This window comes from Trichechus manatus, unplaced genomic scaffold, assembly GCF_000243295.1.
Source record: "Trichechus manatus latirostris isolate Lorelei unplaced genomic scaffold, TriManLat1.0 scaffold00045, whole genome shotgun sequence".
NCBI lineage: Eukaryota > Metazoa > Chordata > Mammalia > Sirenia > Trichechidae > Trichechus > Trichechus manatus.
In genome coordinates this window covers 6,053,627-6,075,581 of record NW_004443981.1, presented here as the reverse complement: position 1 = coordinate 6,075,581, position 21,955 = coordinate 6,053,627, and the positions used below count along the sequence as shown (strand labels likewise).

At 35.2% G+C, this 21,955-nt stretch overlaps 1 protein-coding gene across 2 annotated transcripts in view; it reads right to left on the bottom strand.

Annotated features, from left to right (window-relative positions):
* UNC79 (unc-79 homolog, NALCN channel complex subunit) overlaps positions 1 to 21,955 on the bottom strand; it is a 242,971-nt gene that overhangs the window by 196,257 nt on the left and 24,759 nt on the right. For both annotated transcript variants that reach the window (XM_023731755.1, XM_004376690.2), the window contains exons 4-6: positions 20,810 to 20,902; positions 15,813 to 15,868; positions 14,984 to 15,113 (exon numbers count right to left, since the gene is read on the bottom strand). In XM_023731755.1, the coding sequence (XP_023587523.1) occupies positions 14,984 to 15,113; positions 15,813 to 15,868; positions 20,810 to 20,902 (279 nt within the window). The remainder of the gene's footprint in view (positions 1 to 14,983; positions 15,114 to 15,812; positions 15,869 to 20,809; positions 20,903 to 21,955) is intronic.

Below are 21,955 nucleotides of genomic sequence, written 5' to 3'. Positions count from 1 at the left end.
GTGGGGTTGTTAACCAATGTCATAAAACAATATGTGTACTACTGTTTCATGAGAAACTATTTGTTCTGTAAGCCTTCACCTGAAGTACAATAAAAAATAAAAATAAAAAAAAGGAATAGAGCATCTGAGACCTCTGCAATATATCAAATGTTTTAACAAATTCTAGAACAAAAGGAGAAAAAGAAAGGAGCAGAGTATCTGAAGAGATAACATTCAAAATGTTTTCAAAATTGATAAATAACATGCAACCACAGATTCAAGAATCTCAACAAACTCCAAACAGAATAAGTACAAAGACCACCACAATTAAGCATATCATAATAACACTGCTAAAAAACAAAAATTAAATCTTTTTAAAAGGGAGAAAAAAAATCACACTACATTCACAGATATAATAATAAGAATGATGTCGAATTAGAAACAATAGAAGGCTGAAGACAATGGAATGACATATTTAAAGTGTTCAAAAGAGAAAAATAATAATCCCTTATTAAAATGGAATTGCATAACAAGTCAAAAAAAGAGATAAGTAGAAAATCCCTAAATATTTGGGAATTAAAAAAATACTCTCCTAAATAATTCATAGGCCAAAAAAGATACAATATTTTTTTAATACTTTGAAATGAATGATAGTAAAAACATATTAAAATGTGTGATATATAGCTAAAGTAAGGTTAGAGAGAAATTGATAACTTTAAATGGTTATATTATAAAATTTTTAAATGCTGAAAATCAACTACCTAAGCTTTCACTACAACAATCTAAAAAAACGAAAAGCAAATTAAACTGAAGAAGGTAGCAGGAAGGAAATAGTAAAGATAAGGCAGAAATCGATTAAATAAAGTTCTTCTGATGTTTGTTTTGTTTTGTTATTAAGCTTACATTTTAATTTTAACACCTATTTTGGATAAAAGCTCTTAGTTAACTGAAAATAAAATGGAATTTCCTCAAACTGATATAAAGGATATCTGAAAAAAAGCCTACAGCGAGCATCATACTTAATGGTGAAATACTCCCTAAAGTTAAGAACAAAGCCAGGATATCCATTCTTACCATTTCTATTTAACATTGTTCTGAAAGTCCAGGCAATGAAACAAGGAAAAAAAGCAATAAAAGGTATAAAAACTGAAAAAGACTTCGCAAAAATTATCTTTATTCATAGTTGACACCATTGTGTATATAGAAAATCCAACTAACCAACAAACTACTAGAATTTAGCAAAATCGTGGGATAAAAGATCAACATGCAAACTCATGTTGTTAGCAATAATTAGAATTTAAATTTTAAAATAAATCCATTTATGATAGCTTCAAAACGTATTAATACCTAGGAATTAATTTAACAAAAAATATGTAAGAATTCTACACTAAAAATTACAGAACACTGATGAAAGAAATCAAGAAGACCTAAATAAGGGAGAAATATACTATGTTCATGGATTAGAAATTTCGATATTGTTAAGATGTCAATTCTTCCCAAATGGAACTATAGATTTAACACAATTCAAATCAAAATCCCAGCAGGCTTTTTTGCCAAAATTGAAAATTGATACTAAAATTTATGTGGAAATACAAGGGACCCAAAATAGCCAAGAAGAACAAAGCTCGAGACTTGCACTATCTGATCTCGAGACTTAATGTTAAGCTAAATTACTTAACACAGTTTATATTGATTTAAGGATAGAACGTAGATCAGTGAAACAGAACAGAAATCCAGAAATATATTCACACTTATATAACCAAGGGACCAATGCAATTCAAAGGAGAAAAGATAGCACTTTCAATAAATTATGCGCACACACACACAAAAATTAAACTTGAGACAGATCATAGACCTAAATGTGCAAAATAAACTATAAATTTTCTGAAAGAAAACATAGAAGAATATCCATGACCTTAGAGAAGGTAGACATTTCTTAGACAGGATGTGGAAGTCATTAAGCATAAAAGAAAAATTAATAAATTTGACATTATCAAAATTAATATCTCATGCTCATCAAAAGACAGTAAAACAGCAAGCTTCTGATTGGAAAAAATGCAACATATAAATCTGACAAATGACTCTTACTAGACTACCAAAACAATAACTACAATACCAATAATAAGAAAACAACCCAACTAATGAATGGGTAAACACTTTATCAGGTACTTCATAAAATAAGATATGTGCATGACCGATATACATATTAAAAGATGCTTAACATCAGTCATCGGGAAAATGCCAATTAAAATCGCATTGAGATACACACCACCAAAATGACTAAAATTAAAGACACTGACAATTGCAAGTGTTGACAAAGGTGTGGAGTAACTGAAACTTTCATACAGTGTTGAATGAAATGTAAAACAGCAAAACCATTTTAGAGACCTCTTTACACATTTTTTTATAAAACTCTATGACCCAACAATTCCATTCTTAGGTATATACCCAAGAGAAATCAATGCATATGTTGTCCACAAAAAGACTTACACAAGATGTTCATAGCAGCTTTATATATATTGGCCAAAAACGGGAAACAATCCAAATATACATAAATAGGAAGGTGGATAAACAAATTTTCTGGTGTATTCATTCAGTGGAATACAATTCAGCAATAAAAAAGACTTCTAATATTCTCAACAACATGAATTAACCTCAGTAATATTAGGTTGAATCACTGAAGTCAGACAAAAGAAAAGCACGTATGTTTGATCACATTTATATGAACTTGAAGAATAGGCAAGACTAATTAATCTATGGTGATAGTAGTGACTGAGTCAGGAGAAAGAGATGGTGACTGGAAAGGGACATGTCATTACATTCTGGGTGACAGTAACATTCTACTATTTTATCTGGATGATGACTACATGAAGAATATTCATTTGTCAAAATGTATTCAGCTGTACACTTGATATTTGTGCATTTTACCACATATAAAATATACCTTAATAAAGTTATAACAAACTTTATAGCACTAACATAAGCGCTAATGCCTGACAAATTGACAAAATTGACAAAAGGCATTGAGCCACGGATTCTAGAAGTACTATGAACCTCTCAAAAGACAAATATAAATAATACCATAACTAATTATATCACAGTAAAGCTGCTAGAAAAGCAAAAATATAGAGAAATTTTTTTAATAATGAGATAAAAAGGCAGGTTATCTTCAAAAGAGCAACAATAACTGACAGCTAACTTCTCAATAGAAACAATGAAAATGAAAAGATAATGATGTATCTTCAGAATATGGAAAGAAAATGACCACCAATCTAGAATTCTATACAGTAAATGTCCTTTTAAAAAATAAAGATGAAATGAAGACATTTTCAGACAAACGCAAACAGAGAAAGCTTTTCCCCAGAAGAATAGCATTAAAGAAAATATTACAGAGTGCCATCAGGAAAAAAAATTAAATCCCAGATGGAGGCTTAGAGATACAAGAAGGAAGAAGAGTAAGAAAAAAGAAAGAAAGAAAATCTAGTGAATACTGACTGCATAGAAAAATAATAATTATGTTTTGTGGAAGTATTAAAATACATATATAGCATAGAAGCATATCATAGAAGTTAGGAGGGGATAAAAGAAGTTAAAATCTTCTAAGCATCCTGTTATTTTACAGGAAAAGAAAAGTACTAATTTATAGTGGACATTGAAAGCCAAGAATGCATGTTATAATCTCCAGGATAACCATTAAAAGAATAGTAGAAGACTGAACAACTCACTAAGATAAGGATGGAGTGATGAAATACTCAAATATTCTTAATCAGTACAAAAGAAGACAAAGGAGGGGGGAAGGAACACAGAAAAGGCTGGAGAAATAAAAAGCACATAGAAATGGTGGACTTAAAACCAAATATACCAATAATTACATTACATACATATAGACTAAATGCTTCAATTAAAAGACAAATATTGTGAAAATTGAGTTAAAAGTATAACTATTTACTGCTTACAAGACACACATAATATATAAGAATACCAAAAAAAAAATTGAAAATAAACAATGGAAAAGTTACACCATGCAAACACTCGTGAAAGCTAGTGTAGCTGTATTAATAAGACAAAGCACATTTTTTTTAAACTTTTATTTTGTTTTTTTGTTGTTGTGCTTTAAGTGAAAGCTTACAATTCAAGTTAGTCTCTCATACAAAAATTTATATATACATTGTTATGTGACCCTAGTTGCTCTCCCTATACTATGACAGCACACTCCTCCTTTCCATCCTGGATTTCCTGTGTCCATTCAACCAGCTGCTGACCCTCTCTGCTTTCTCATATTATCTCTGGACAGGAGCTGACCATTTAGTCTCATGTATCTACTTGAGCTAAGAAGCACACTCTTCACAAGTATCATTTTACGTCCCATAGTCCAGTCTAATTTTTGTCTGAAGAGTTGGCTTAGGGAATGGGTTTAGTATTTTGGCTGACAGAGAGTCCAGGGGCCATGTCTTCTGGGGTCCCTCCAGTCTCAATCAAACCATTAAGTCTGGTCTTTTTACCAGAATTTGAGTTGTGCACCCCACTTTTCTCCTGCTCCATCAGGGACTCTCTGTTGTGTTCCCTGTCAGGGCGGTCATTGGTGGTAGCTGGGCACCATCTAGTTCTTCTGGGCTCAGGCTAGATGAAGTCTCTGGTTTATGTGGCCCTTTCTGTCCCTTGGGCTAATACTTTCCTTGTGTCTTTGGTGTTCTTCTCCTTTGTTCCAGGTGGGTTGGGACCAATGGATGCATCTTAGATGGCCACTCACTAGCTTTTAAGACCCCAGACGCCACTCACCAAAGTGGGATGCAGAACATTTTCTTAATAAACTCTGTCATGCCAATTGACCTAGATGCCCTCTGAAAGCATGGTCCCCAGACCCCTGCCCCTGCTACTCTGTCCCTCAAAGTGTTTGTTGTATCCAGGAAAGTTCTTAGCTTTGATTTAGTCCAGTTGTGCTGATTTCCCCTGTAGTGTGTGTTGTCCTTCCCTTCACCTAACATAATTCTTGTCTACTATCTAGCTAGTGAATACCCCTCTCCCTCCCTACCCCCGTAACCATCAAAGAATTTTCTTCTGTGTTTAAACCTTTTCACAAAGTGAATTTTAAGACAGAAAGACTTACTAGAGACAAATGCATTTCATAATGGTAAAAGTTTCAATTCACCATGAAGATAATACAATTCTAATTTGTATGCACCTAATAATACAACTTCAAAATACATACAGCAAATATTGACAGAACTACAAGGAGAAATAGACAAATCTATAACCTTAGTGGAAGATTTTAACACTCCTCTCTCAGTAACAGATAGAAAAATTGACATAAATTCATTAAGAATACAGAAGATTTGAACTACACAAATAGCAAATTTGATTTAATTGACATATATAGAAGACTGCACCCACAACTGTCAAATACAATTTCTTTTTAAGTACACAAGGAACATTTACTAGATTGCCATATGCTTGGCCCTAAAGAAAGAGTAAAAAAAAAAGTCAAAGGAATGAAATAATGCAAAGTATGTTGTCTGACTACAGAGGAATTAAGCTATAAATCAACACAAAAACATAACTAGGAAAATCCCCATATATTTAGAAATTAATCATCTTCTTTCTAAATAACTCATGGGTCAAAGAAGAAGCCACAAAAGAATTAGAAATCAGTGTAGTATAGGAGGTTTTGGTCAGTGTCATAAGGCAAGAAAAAGAAATAAAGACCTTAAAGATTGGAAAGGAGAAATTAAACAGTTATTATTCATCAATAAGATAGTTATGCACATGGAAAATAATTAAACTAAAACTACAAATAAATCATTAAAATTAAAAAGTGATTTAGCGAGGTTTCTTGTAACAAGATCAATATACCAAAAGTAATTGTATGTCTACATACTAGGAAGAAAGAGTTAGAAAATGTAATTTTTTTAAAAAAGATACATCATTGACAATAACATCAACAAAAATTTAATACCTAGAGATAAACTACATGAGAGGTATGGAAAACATCCATACAGAAAACTATAAAACAATATTGAAGTAAACTGAAGAAAGTCTAAATAAATAGAGACCTATACCATATTCATGGATTAGAAGATTCAATATTATAAAGATGTCAGTTCCCCAAATTGATCTACAGACTCAAGGCAATCCTAATCGAAAATCCTGCAATCAAAATTCTAGCCGTTTGAGTGTATGTTTGTGTCTGTTTAACTTGACAAACTCTGTAACTTGGCAAAGAGCTAGGAATAGGCAAGATACTCTTGAAGAAGGAGGAGGAAACGGAGAAGAAGAATGAGAAGGAACAAGAAGAGAAGAAGAGGAGGTGGAAGACAGCAACAACAACAAGCTGATGAAACTTAAACTTTTGGATATCAAATTTTATTATTAAGCTACAGTAATGAAGACAACATGACATTGGTAAAAGGACAAATATGCCACTTGAACAAAATAAAGAATCCAGAGACAGAAACTATTAAATAGACACTTCATTTATGACAAAATGGTACTACAGAGCAGTAAGGAAGTAAAATATTGTCAATAAGGTGTTGGGACAATTGAATATTCATAAGAGAAAAAAATGGCCCTTACCTCACACTATACAGAAAAATTAATTCCAGGTACATCTAAATGTGGTAAGGAAAGATTTTCTTAAACAGTACATAAAAAGTAGTAAATATAAAGAAAAGGTTTGTTCATTTCATTACATGAAAAATATGAACTTCAATTAAAAAAATTAAATAAAAAAATGAACTTCAGCTCATAAAAAGTTATTAAGAGTAAAAAAAACAACTCACAAAGTAAGAAAAGGTGTTTGCAACATATAAACTGACAAAGATTACATAAAGAGTCTATCCAAATGGCCAATAAACATGAAAAAGTATTCAACTTCATTAGTAAATCAGTGAAACAAAAATTTAAATCACAATGAGATGCTTCTACACACCCTCCAAAATGGCTGAAATTTAAAACATTAACAAAGTAAATTCTGGGCCAAATGTGGAAGTTAAAAAGAACTCTCAGACACTGCCAGTGGGAGTATAAATTAATAAAAGCACTTTTGAAAAATGATGCTATCTATTAACGTTAGATATAGGGACACCATCTGGTGCAGCAATTCCACCCTAGGCATATATCTAACAGAAATATGTATACATGTGCACCTAAGGACATGTAGAAGGATGTCCATAGCAGCATTATTTGTATAAAGTCAAAAACTAGGAATAAACCAAATATTCATTAATAATAGAATGGATACATAAATTCCGGTACATTCATTCCATGGGATATGTAAAGCAATGAAAATGAATGAAATACAGGTCTCCTCAACACCATGGATAAATTACACACACACACACAATATGACTCCATTTATATAAAGTTTTAAAATAGGAAATCATGTTAGTGGTTACCTTTGGAGTGGGAAACCCAAAACCAATTCCACTGTCATCGAGACAATTCTGACTCATACTGATCCTATAGAACAAAGTAGAACTACCCCATAGGGTTTCCAAGGCTGTAATCTTTACAGGAACAGATTGCCAGGTCTTTCCTCCCACAGAGCCGCTGGTGGGTTAGAACCATGACCTTTTGGTTAGCAGCTGAGTGCTACAAATGTGCTACCAGGGCTCCTTTTTGGAGTGGGAGGAGGTAATCAGACAGAGCACATGGTGGAAGGTGCTCCATGTATACTTATAATTTGTGTGTTTTACTGCATGTGTATAATACATCAATAAAAATGTTTTAAAATATTTTTTAGTTAGAGAAAAACTCAAGATCATAAAAAGATAAAACAAATTAAGAACTCAAAAATGACGTGGTTATGACATAAAAGAGCTGGTAGATGTTCTCAAACTGAACTCAAAATCTAATTCTACAAATAGGGGGTTAAATCTAATTGTACAAACCTGACCTTGCAATGCTACCTTTAGTTAATAGTCTATCTGCTGTTGCAACAGCCTCTGTATAGAAAATCCATTTCCCGTGCCACATCTTTTGTCCCATACTTCAAATAGAAACTGAAAAAATAACCCATTCTGTTCTTTGCTCACAAAGGCTGAATTATTTACTAGTTAGGACACTGTAACAAGAAAATTGCTAAGGAATTTCTTTCTCACAGAAGCATAGCTGCATAGAACAGCATAATGGCAGTTTCATTACTAAGTAACTTACGCTACAAGTTTTTGCATCTTTAAGAGTCATATTTAATGATCAAAACAATTGGAGTTGTTGTTGACAAATACTGTTGGTGTTGTTGTTAGGTGCCATCGAGTCGTTTCCGACTCATAGCGACGCCATGTACAACAGAACAAAACACTGTCTGGTCATGCGCCATCCTCACGATTGTTGCTGTGTTTAAGCCCATTGTTGCAGTCACTGTATCAATCCATCTCATTGAGAGCCTTCCTCTTTTTCACTGACTGTCTACCAAGCATGATGCCCTTCTCCAGGGACTGGTCCCTCCTGATAATTGTCCAGACTACATAAGATAGAGTCTTGCCATCCTCAATTCCAAGGACCATTCTGGCTGTACTTCCAAGACAGATTTATTCATTCTTCTGGCAGTCCATGGTATACTCAATATTCTTTGCCAACACCATAACTCAAAGGCGTCAATTCTTCTTTGATCTTCCTTATTCTTTGTACAGCTTTCGCATACATATGAGGCAACTGAAGATACCACGGCTTGGGTCAGGCACCCCTTAGTCTCCAGAATGACATCTTTGCTTTTTAACACTTTAAAGAGGTCTTTGAGTCAGAATCAACTCAACGGCAACAGGTTTGGTTTAGGTTTTTGCAGATGTGCCCAATGCAGTACGTCATTTGATTTCTTGACTGCTGCTTCCATGGACATTGATAGTGGATCCAAGTAAAATGACAACTTCAACATTTTCTCCATTGAAAACACCCTGGTGATTGAAAACACCATGTCTTGGGTCAGGCACACCTTAGTCTTCAAGGTGACATTTTTGCTTTTTAACACTTTAAAGAGGTTTTTTGCAGCAGATTTGCCCAATATGATGCATCCTTTCGTTTCTTCACTACTGCTTCCAGGGGTGTTGACTGCGGATCCAAGTAAAATGAAATCTTTTACAGCTTCAGTCTTTTCTCTGTTCATCATGATGTTGCTTATTGGTCCAGTTGTGAGGATTTTTGTTTTCATTATGTTGAGGTGTAACCCATACTGAAGGCTGTAGTCTTTGATCTTTATCAGTAAGTGCTTCAAGTCCTCTGCACTTTCAGCAAGCAAGGTTGCATCATCTGCATATCACAGGTTGTTAATGAGTCTTCCTCCAATCCTGATGCCCCATTCTTCTTCATATAGTCCAGATTCGCGGATTATTTGCTCAGCATACAGATTGAATAGGTATGGTGAAAAGATATAACCCTGACACACACCTTTCCTGACTTTAAACCACACAGTATACCCTTGTTCTGTTTGAACGACTGCCTCTTGGTCTATGTACAGGTTCCTCAGGAGCACAATTAAGTGTTCTGGAATTCCCATTCTTTGTAATGTTACCTATAATTTGTTATGATCCACACAGTCAAATTCCTCTGCGTAGTCAATAAAACATAGGTAAACATCTTTCTGGTATTCTCTGTTTTCAGCCAGGATGCATCTGACATCAGCAGTGATAACCATGGTTCCACGACCTCTTCTGAATCCAGCCTGAATTTATGACAGTTCCCTGTCTATGTACTGCTGCAACCATTTTTGAATGATCTTCAGAAAAATTTTATTTGCTTATGATATTGTTTGATAATTTCTGCATTCTTTGGATCACCTTTCTCGGGAATGGGCACAAATATGGATCTCTTCCAGTCAGTTGGCCAGGTAGCTGTCTTCCAAATTTCTTGGCATAAACGAGTGAACACTTCCAGCACTACATCCATTTGCTGAAACATCTCAGTTGGTATTCCATCAGTTCCTGAAGGCTTGTTTTTCGCAATGCCTTCAGTGCAGCTTGGACATCTTCCTTCAATGCCATCAACTCTTGATCATATGCTACCTCTTGAAATGGTTGAACATCAACCAATTCTTTTTGGTACAGTGACTCTGTGTATTCCTTCCATCTTCTTTTGATGCTTCCTGCATCATTCAATATTTCGCCGTAGAATCCTTCAATATTGCAACTCAAGGCTTGAATTTTTTCTTCAGTTTTTTTTAGCTTGAGAAATGCTGAGCATGTTCTTCCCTTTTGATTTTCTAACTCCAGGTCTTTGCACATTTCATTATAATATTTTACTTTGTCTTCTCAAGCCACACTTTGAAATCCTCTGTTCAGCTCTTTTACTTCATTTCTTCCATTCACTTTAGCTACTTTATGTTCAAGAACAAGTTTCAAAATCTCTTCTGACATACATTTTAGTCTTTCCTTTCTTTCCTGTCTTTTAAGTGACCTTTTACTTTCTTCATGTACGATATTCTTGATGTCACCCCACAACAGGTCTGGTCTTCGGTGATTAGTGTTTGATGCATCAAATCTATTCTTGAGATGGTCTCCAATTTCAGGTGGGATATACTCAAGGTCATACTTTGGCTCTCGTGGACTTGTTTTAATTTTCTTCAGCTTCGACTTGAACTTGCCCATGAGCTATTGATGGTCTGTTCCACAGTCAGCCCCTGGCCTTATTCTGACTGATGATATTGAGCTTCTCCATCACCTGTTCCCACAGATGTAGTTGATTTGATTCCTATGTATTCCACATGGTGAGGTCCGCATGCGTAGTCGCCGTTTACGTTGTTGAAAAAACGTATTTCCAATGAATAGGCCATAGGTCTCGCAAAATTCTATCATGCAATCTCCAGCATTGTTGCTATCACCAAGGCCATATTTTCCAACTACTGATCCTTCTTCTCTGTTTCTAATTTTTACATTCCAATCACCAGTAGTTATCAATGCATCTTGATTGTATGTTTGATCAATTTCAGACTGCAGAAGTTGGTAAAAATCTTCAATTTCCGCATCTTTGGCATTAGTGGTTGGTGTGAAAACTTGAACAATAGTCGTATTAACTGGTCTTCCTTGTAGCATATGGATATTATCCTACCACTGACAGCATTGTACTTCAGGATAGATCTTGAAATAATTTTTGACAATGAATGCAAAATCGATCTTCAAGCATCATTTCATTTTTGACAACTTCCAATTTTCCTAGATTCATACTTTGTACATTCCACGTTCCAATTACTAACGGATGTTTGCAGCTATTTCTTCTCATTTAGAGTTGTGTCACATCAACAAATGAAAGTCCCAAAGGCTTACTCCATCCACATCATTAAGGTTGACTCTACTTTGAGGAGGCAGTTCTTCCCCAGTCACCTTTTGAGTGCCTTCCAACCCGAAAGGTTCATCTTCCGCCACTATATCAGACAATGTTCTGCAGCTATTCATAAGGTTTTCACTGGCCAATTTTTTTTAGAAGTAGATTGTCAGGTCCTTCTTCCTAGTTTAGTCTGGAAGCTCTGCTGAAACCTGTCCCCCATGGGTGACCCTGCTGGTATTTGGAATACTGGTGGCATAGCTTCCAGCATCACATCAATATGCAAGCCACCACAGTATGACAAACTGACAGATGAGTGGTGGTGAGAAATACTAACAAATCAAAAAGAAACAAGCATTATAGATCAATAAAACCTCATTATTTTATCTTCATAATGCCTGCGAATATTCCTGTTACTATGCCTAAGAAGCAATATGTAATTTACATATATATAGATAGATAAAATACAACAAATTGCTAACAAATATTGAATCCAGCTGGAGGATATATAGGTATTCACAGTATTATTCTTCCAACTTTTCTGTATTTGAAAAATTTCATAATAAAAGGTTGGGATAAAACCTTGTATAACTATATACAATATAATCTCATTTTTATTTAAAAATGTGTATAAAAAAATGGAAGGAAATATACCAAAAGTTAATCGTGATCATTTCTGGGTAGTGATAATTTTTCTTCTTGCACATTTCTATCCTCTTTCTATAAGCAAATTTTCCTATTACGAAAAAATTACTTTTTAAAAAGAAAATAAATCACTGGGAAAATGTACAAAAGTTGCCCATCCGTAAGAAAGCATTTCACCTTTGAGTTTCTAAGTCCCATACAATTCTGTCTCAATATCATTTTTATTATTAAGACTATTTGGGGTTGTAATGCCATCTAAATACTGATCATATCCTTTAGTGTGTCTTTCATTGCAAAGGGCATTGCAAAAAAATTCTAATGCTCCAGCTAAAGTCTAATTGAAGAACTGCATTGACAGATATGATGTGACATTGTTTTAGCAGAAAAACACAGGTTTTCAATTAAGACGATCTAGATTCCAATCCTAGCTCTGTCTCTTATTATCTGTGTGAATGTTACTTAAACTGTATCCCACTCCTCATTTTGAAGAATTGAAATAATAAAGCCTACTTCTCAAGATATTTATAAGGATTGAGAAAATGTCTGTAAAGTCTAATATGGTTCTTGGTCCATAAATTGTGTTCAATAAGGAGAAGGTTATAAAATTAAATGAGATAACAAGCAGCTAGAATAATGGTTGGCAAGCAACCCGGGCTCAATAAATAGTAAATATAAGGACCAGAATGACTAATTCCTTCCATAATCTTTTGTTTCCTACATAGAATGTCATTGTCTACTAAAATGAAAAGTTCCAAGAACTATTTCCCTGGTGCTTAGGGCAGTGCCTGCACATACATGGTAGACTTATAATGCATAACAACAAACTGTTAAAAGAATGGAAGTACAGATATGTGGTTACAATGAACGGTCTTCGAGCAGAGACATCTTGTTCAGATAGCCCAAGAGAAAATGAACGAGTTGCTCTGATCTCAGTAGGCTTATGCTGAGCTATTTTACTGAATACAGATTTAGTTGGTCTTTCCTAGAGGTTATGTTCTCAGGTGTAAGTGGAAGCAACTGTCAGTTTGCTGGGCTTCTAGAATGCCCTGAACAGGCAAATCTCATTCTGTGCCTTTTCCATTTAAAACTTGTACATGGCCTCCCTTTGTGATTAGGACAAAATCCAAACTGCTTCACAGGCCTGATCAGGCTTTCTGCTTACCTGCAGCTACTCTCTCCTCTCACGCCACTGCTTGGCTGCCTTTGACTTTTTTCAACTCCTAAATACTGTCTCTCTTTTTCCTACAAGTCCGAACATATGCAGTTCCTTCTGCCTCAAACACACATTTTATCCACTCATGATTACTCCCCTACTGAGGCTAATTGCCTACTCGTCCTTCATGGGTCAGCTTTCATATCACTAACTCAGGAGACCCTCCCTTGACAACTTACCCCTTCCAGCCTCCCTACTACGAGGGTGAGATTACGGGTACTTCTTTTGTGTATTTGCTCTGCGATAGCATTTATCACACTGTAAGGCAATTACCTGGTCTTCCCCTCCTCCCAACTAGAATGTAAGCTCCAAGACATTAGTGACTTCAAGTTTTGTTCCATGCTTTACCATCAGTATCTAGAATAATGCCTGGTCAATAGTAGATACTCTGTAAATATTTGTTGGATAAAATAATTAATTTCCAGATCTAGACTGTATTAAGCTCCAGGAGCTCTGGTTTTGTGTCAGTTTTGCTCAATCCTGTATCATAAAAAAAAGACCAGTGCCTGGCACATAGTAGTTACTCATCAAATGTTTACCAAGTGAATAAATTCCATTTGATACTGGTTACTCATTGACACATCACATAAATGCTTATTTTAGAGATTTTATGAGAAGTTGGTGTCAGGTGTCTCAGTCATTTCACCTTTTATTCTATTAACCCCTCCATCTTTTTTGGTGCTTTTACATATAAATTACCCACCTAGCAACACTTAAACATTCACTACTGTCAATGATATAAAACACCAATAATGCTAATTGCCAATAAAATATTTACTCACTATCTACGCTCATTGTTTTATCAATATGATTGTTACCATTAAGATCAATATAATTTATTCTGAGTTTAGATAGACTAAGCACACCAAGGGCCATCAAAGTCCTCCCTCACCCCCCCTAAAAGGACACTCAAGCTTTAATATCTCTAACATTTTTCTTTAATATTTTATCTTTCATCAGGAATATAAAACAGACACCTGAATTCAGTTAGATTCCCTTAGAACCACCTAAATCACCTTTGTGAAAAAGAGTGATACCAACAATAGATTCTCAGAACACCAGTATATAATCTCACAATACTTGAATAAAACTAATTTTGCAAACAGATTCACCTCTCCAAATTCAGAGAAATACACATACGAACATGTGGCGGGGCGGGGGGAGGGGGAAGGTGAGCATCAGAAGCTCCATTAGCCATAGGTTGCATCTTTGATTTTATAATATATAAACAAAGACAACAATCTAAGACCTGGGTTTGTTGGTTAGTTGAGTAGGTGGGTGGGTGGGTGGCTGGTTGGTTGGTTGGTTGGTTGATTGGTTGGTTGGTTGGTTGGTTTTGGGTTTTTTTTGGGTTTTGGCATTGGGGTTGTTTGTTGGCAAATATATGTCTTTAAATTTAAAGTTTAATGTTAATTTCTCAGTTATTAATTACACCAATACTCATCAATTGTTGAATCTTCCTGACAAACTAGGCTACCATGGTCATTTAATTTTTCTTTAGTACATGAGCCAGTATTATTGAAAAATGCCCCAAGTCTTCTTACTAGAGCTGAATTAGCCAGTTTGGTTTTTTGCTAAATGATGAGCAAATCTGCAGCATTACTCTCCCTGCTCACACCTGTGTACTAATTAATTTACAAGCGTTAAGACCGTAGATCAGTTATATAGCAAATGGGACTGGGAATTATACAATTTGCTTTGGTGTCATGAATGCTTTTTTAATTAATTTATTTACATACCACTTCATATCAGAAAAGATTTATGACAATTTCTAAAGGCATGGTCAATATAGTCCAGCAAGATTAAAACATGTGCCACGAAGGCTCCAAATAAACAGATGAAGCAAATGTGCCATAGGAGAAGTAAACGTAGGGCATTCCAGAGCTATTCTCTTCTTACCTGTGTACTGCAACCCCCTGTACTCGCTTATTGCCCCAGGAGGTTTTAAATTGGGCCAGTAGTGGAAAAGCATTTGCACAGCTGGAGGTTTCACTTGTGAAGGCCCATAGGCTATCACATACAAAAGATCCTAAAGGAAACAGGAAGCATGTTTACTTAACATCATGAAATAAAAATAAAGGTAGCTCATTCAGTATTATCAAAGCATTAAAAATTTCCATGGAGGTGTGGAGGTGGGTCATTCCCTCACGTCACCATTCTCAGAGCTCTCGGTCCAGGCATGCCTCATAGACTAGCTCACACCAAATCATTATGGATTTTTTATTATTTATTTTTTGGTCCTTCTGCAAATAAGCCCCCAAAGTACAGTCCAAAAGTATACTACCTTTTAACAAATTCTTTTTTAATCAGATTAATGTTAAAGAAAGATTTTATAATAGCATAAACCATTTTGCCAAACCCTACATTTTTAAAAATATTTCCTTAAAACACATTACTTAACAATTCACATCTACTATTCAAAAGAAGGCAGATTCTCAAGCAAACTTTCAAATTAAATACAGTTATTTGTCACTTATTACAATATTTGCTAAATTCTAAAAAGAAGATAACACTCAGTTACTTTTTCTGTCAAGAAATTGTGTTCTTAAAGTATCATTTCTCCTCTGGATGAAAAATAAATTAATCACTAAGGAAGAAATTATAGGTTCTGCCACACCAAAATAAGACATCAAAAAATTTGACCTAAACAATAGTTATAGTATGCAAACAATTTTTACTATATTATATAAAGTTTGTGGCTATGAGTTAAATTTGGCCCAAAACTTACTTTCCAGACTTCTTGTTTATATTTCATGAGGCATTCCAATAATTGACAATGATACACTGTAATAAAGAAAATGTAATTAGAATGAAATATAAATACTGAACAAAACATCCCTTTAGCTATAATGAACTACATTTATACCATTTTTTACTCTAATCATTAAATTAGAATGACTTATTTCCATATATTCATATTTTCAAAAATCATATAAGCCCTTCATTTTATCAAACTTTATTCCAAGGTCCTTGAAAAGCATTTTATTCATCATATTAACAAAATAAATGTTAAGAAAAATCTCTAGGAATCATACTTCTATAATATAAACTTGTATCAATATTATCAAGAACTACTTAGAGGGAAAAAAAAAAGTCCAATAGGATCAAATCATCATTATAATAATAACTCACATTTATTGAGCACTCATTATGTGTCAGGCATTGTGCTAAGAGCTTTATATGTATTATTTCAAAACCACCATGTGAAGTATTATTCCCATTTTGCAGTTAGGAAACTGAGGCTTAGAGAAGTTAAATAATTTGCCCAGGTCAGACAGATAGCAAGTGACAGACTGATGGATTAGAATGGAAGCTTTATCATTTGATCACCTATTCCATCTTGTAGATTATTTTTAAAAGCTACACAACAACAAGCTTCCTTGATTTGGCTATGCTTACCTGGGGAAGAGAGATACTTTCACCCTAGTTTGATGACTGTTTGGTATCTTCCCTAATCTATCATCTAACCCTATCAATCAGGTCTCACTTTAGTCACCAATGACCTACATGTCATTCAATCCAATGGACATTTTTCAATCCATGCCTTACTTGGCCCTTCCCCAGCATTCAGTATTGCTGTCCACTATCTCCACTTAAAAAAACTCTCTCCTTTGCCTTCATGACGTCACACTCTAATATCACCTATGGGCAACTGTTGTTTGTTACAACTGCTATCAACAACCCCCTTCTTCCTTGTCCATCTCCCACTATACAGACTACAAAAGGGAGATACTCACTTTCTCGACTCCCTTGCAGCTAGGTTTTGGCATGTGACTCAGTTCTGGCCAGTGAGACCTGAAGAAGAATCTGCTGGGGAACTTCTGGGACATATTTTTTCTCTCTGATAAAAGGAAAGAGGTACACCAGGAGACTTTTCTCTAATTACCCTGACTGATCCTATGTTACCTGTTTAGGATGTAGTTGTGTGCAGATATAGTACCTCCACTCTGGCATCCATCTTACAAACATGAGGGGATGTCTAAGAGAACACAAAGATGCCATCTCTGCACCCTGATATTGTGGAGCTATTTTCAAGACTTCCTATTAAGTATACAAAAAATGTTCTTGTAGTTTTAAGCTCTGTTAGTCAGCCAAACACATCCTAATAGGTACAAAAAGACTGTTTCTTTGGCAAGTTCATTCTCTTCCACTGGGCCATTAACCGTTGGAGTTCCTGAAGGCCTAGCTATAGACTGACTCCTCTTTTCATTCTATGCTCTCTGCTAAGCAATTTCACAGTCATATACAGCTTTGATTGTCATCCATATGTAATTCAGTGGAGAGCACTGAACACTTACATACAGGCTCAAAATTTATTACCGCTAGCCCAGAGCTCTGTTCTGGGCTCCAGACCCAGACATATAACCACCTAATTACCATTTCCTCCTAGATGTCTCAAACACACCTCAAACACATGTCCAAAACAGACTTCCTGATCTTCCCCCTAAAATCTTGGTCTTCTTCCAGAGTCTCCTTTCTTCGTGAATAGCACCACCATGCATCCAGTAATACAAGCCAGAAACTCACCATAACCAATATGTCACCAAGTCCTATCAATTTTACTTCCTAAATAGCTCTCAGATACATCCACCTTTCTCAGTCTCAATCATCCCCACCTCTGACATACCTGGACAAATGCTGTGAGCTTATTTGTCAGTCTATGTCCATTCTAGCTTCTTTTCAATCCATTCTCAATTGCAGCCACGGTGATGCACACCTACACACTAAAAGCCCTTTAGTGGCTTCCCATTCAGCTTGGGATAAACACCGAACTCCCTAACAGAGCCCACAACATCCTGCATATTCTGGCCCACAGAACTCTACAGCTTCATCTCATACCAGGCTACCCTCTCTGTCTTAGCTCCAGCTACCCTGCTTTCAGACTCACCAGCTTGCCAAACTCCCTCCAGACACATGCCATTTCCTCTGCCTGCACTCCTGCCTCCCTTGCAGGCCCTCTTGTCGTTATTCATCCTTCAGTTCTCAGACCAAAGGTTACTTCCTCAGAGAAACCTTCTCTGACCTTCTCAATAAATGGAAAATCCTCGCACAAAGTACCTCTTTTGAAACACTTGTCACAGTAGAAACTTTACACTCGCTTTTATAATTATTTGTTTAATGTCTTCTTCCTCCACCAGATTATAAGCTTCATGAGGTAAGTGCAGGAGTCAGTTCTGTTTTACTAACCATGGAATCCCCAGTGCTGACACATAGTAGATACTCAGTGACTATTTGTTGACTATGTGAATAGTCCTCTAGAATTGGAATCCTGTTCTTAAACCATCACTGAATTCTCAAGTACAGATGTGCCAGGACACTTTCTCTTACATAGTGTGTTACAGTGTAAATAAGCCTCCATGTGTTTGCTATACAAACCTTGTTCAGAGTAGTTCACTGACTGCCTCTTGTACAGACCTGAGAAGTCCCTTTGTTTAAACTGCTTGCCCCTCTCAGAATGCTCTCTTTATACTATCCATCAAAATTCTATCCATATTTTAAGACCCATACTTACCTCAAGTGGCATGAAGCCTTTCCTGGTCACTTCAATCCATAGAGTTCTCTTTCTCTGATAAACTAACACTGTCCGTAGTGTTTATTTGGAGTTCCTGGGTATTGCCAATAGTTAACATGCTCAGCTACTACCTGAAAGGTTGGAGGTTCAAGTCTACCCAGAGGTGCCTCGGAAGAAAGTCCTGGCAATCTACTTCCAAAAATTCTGCCATTGAAAACTCTGTGGAGTGCAGTGCTACTCTGACACCCTTGTGGTAGCCATAAGTCGGAATCAACTCAACAGCAGCTCGTACTGGTATAATATTTATTTAGTACTTTTCACATACTACCTTACATTGTTAATTAATGATTTATGAGTATGCCTAATCTCCCAGTTAGACATGAGCTCCATATCAAGCATTATATTTTACATTTCTATGTGGTTTTCACAATGCCTAGTGCAGAACCATGTGAAAAGGAGTTACTCAATGAAAGCCTGATATTTGAGCAAGGACTGTGCTATAACCTTTATACACAATCAGCTACAAGGACCAAGATGCCGCTTGTAGGTCTCCCAACAAAAATTCAAATGACAGAATAATACCCTACACTATTTGGTCCCGAAGAGTTCTTGGTGGATATGTCCTTACTTCTTAGCAATTTCCTGTATCATAAGACTAGTTTTGGGTCCCAAATATAATTACTAGTATAGAATCACAGGTTATAAAACATTCCCTCATGAACAAATGAAGCTATTGATTGGAGATAACAATAGTAACTTTAACTGATCACAGTGGTTTTCCAGTGAAAAGTTCAAATCCACGGAGAAAATGGCTAACTGTAGAGGTTAGCATTGCTATTTATTCAGAGTTTAGAACGTGCCCATTGTTTTGCTAAGTAAGCACTTTACGTATAATTAACTAGTTTAATCCTCAAAATAACATTTTAGAAGCACTGCAAGAAGAATTATCTCCACTTTATAGATGAGGAGACCTAATCTTAGGGAGGTTACAGAACTTGCCCAAGGTTGCAATAACTGGTAATTAGTGGATGGGTTCAGACGGGAACCTCCTCTAACTTCAGATATATCTAACCTCAAAATACCTGATTTTACTCACCCTCCTTGACTGCCTTCCAACTTAGTAATGAAGATCAAGCCCTCATGATAACTAGTTAATTAACTAGATTCCAAATGAAGTGTTTTTTCTTTTCAGAACATAATATATGATAAGTATAAATTATATCTTGATGGTCCTTTAAGCCAGACAGAGTGAGATATAACTTCCCATAGAACATATTCATATATTTTAATTAAATTCATTTAATAATCATGAAAGATCTTGATATTTAACAAGATGATACTCCAGGCTCAGAAGCATTAAGATTTTGAAATAAAAGTTTTGTGTTTGCTCATTCTGAGTCAAAAGCTCAAATATTATTTATTATGTAATTAAGTAGAAGGCAGAAAGCAGTGCCACAAAATTTGCTGTCTTTACAAATAAGCAAAAATAAAAACTGAGTTCATATCTTAGCATGTGACTCCAATAGCAAGTCCCCTTTTAAGTCAGTTTCCCAAAGTTCATCTGCAATTATACTGGTGAATGAAGAGCAAACAAAGTAAATCAATAAAAAAAAAAAAAAACTGTTTGACATCACTTAGTAATCAAAGAAACACAAATTAAAACAATGAGATAGCATTTTTCATCTGTCCAGCTCTATATAATTTCTATCATAATATTCAATGACTCTGAGGGTACAGTGAGACAAGAACTTTCATATACAACTAGTGGGAGTATTGAAAGGGATTTTATGAATTTATTCTAAGGAAGTAATCAGAAATGAAGTAAAAGATTTATGTTCAAGGATACTCATGCAGCACTATAATAGCAAATTCACCAAAATATTAAGTGGTTGGCTCTGGCTGTTAGAACTGCAGGTGATTTTTCACATTTTTAATTTAACTATTTCTTCCATTCAATACTTCCATTCAATTAATTTCCAGTCAATGTCCTAAATTGTTTCCTCGAACATTCTAAAAAAAAAAAAATCACTGGCCAGCAAGATTACTGCTACTAGCAATGGGCAAAGGAAATCTACCTCCACTCAAGTCTGTTTTCCAACATATCTCCAATTGTTTACTCAAACAAGTCCTTCTCCCATGAGAACGTCTACTTGTTTGCTAGAAGTTTAATTGTTGGTTTTGGAATTAGTTCCGCACCTCCACTGGCTACTTACCTGGGTTGGATGTGTACTGCATTGCAATCATTAGCATGGATGATGCAGAGAGATTCACATGGGCAGGAACGCCTTCTCTCCTTGAGGAACCCACTGGAACCAAAAGGGTTTTGATCAGACAATTTAATCCGTATACATACTTGCTACTTTACATAGAGCATGAGCACTAAGAAGACACTTTTTTAAAGTCCCAACCAAACCAACAGAATTTTTGCACAAATAAAACCACAAAATTTGTCCTAGCATACAAATGCTACAGTTGTCATCATCAATAGCAAACATTTAGTGGGAATCTCCAAAGAGAAGAAACAATGCCAAAATGCAGTATAATGGCTTAATCACAATTGTACTTAGATGTAATCTCTGCTCCCAAGCTGTTTATATCTAGATAGAAAAGAAAAAGAGAATTTTCTATGTGCCCAAATATATAGGCATGTTGAAGTTTATCCCATTAAGACAAGTAAAAATAAAAGGGTTTTGAACTCAACTTGAATGTTTCAGCTTTTAGAGCTATAGATGAAATACACAACTCATAATGTGTAGTTTTTCAATTTAGTTACACACACAAATTATAAAAATATGTTAATTTAAAAATTATTTTCATTCTCACATATCATTAAACAATTTTACTCAAACTTTCACACGTATCTCCATCATCAGTGTCTTCATCATTGTGAGAACCACTTTTTTAATTTTCCAGAGCCTACCATCATCATAGTCATCTGTCTTGTTTGAAATAAACCACTTTTTGAATCTGTGAATAATGCTATTACTGGACATTTTATCCTGTGCCACAAAGCAAGTTGGTTTCTTCAAAACTCATTTTACAATAAGGGGCATCCAAATTGGTAATGAAGAAGTTAAACTGTCCCTATTTGCAGATGATATGATACTATACATAGAAAACCCTAAAGACTCCATGAGAAATTTACTGGAACTAACAGAAAGATTCAGCAGAGCAGCAGGATACAAGATAAACATTCAAAAATCAGTTGGATTCCTATACAGCAAAAAGGAGAACGATGAAAAGGAAATCAGGAAAACAATACCATTTTCAATAGCCCCTAAAAAGATAAAATACTTAGGAATAAATCTGACCACAGATGTAAAAGACCTATACAAAGAAAACTACAAAACACTACTGCA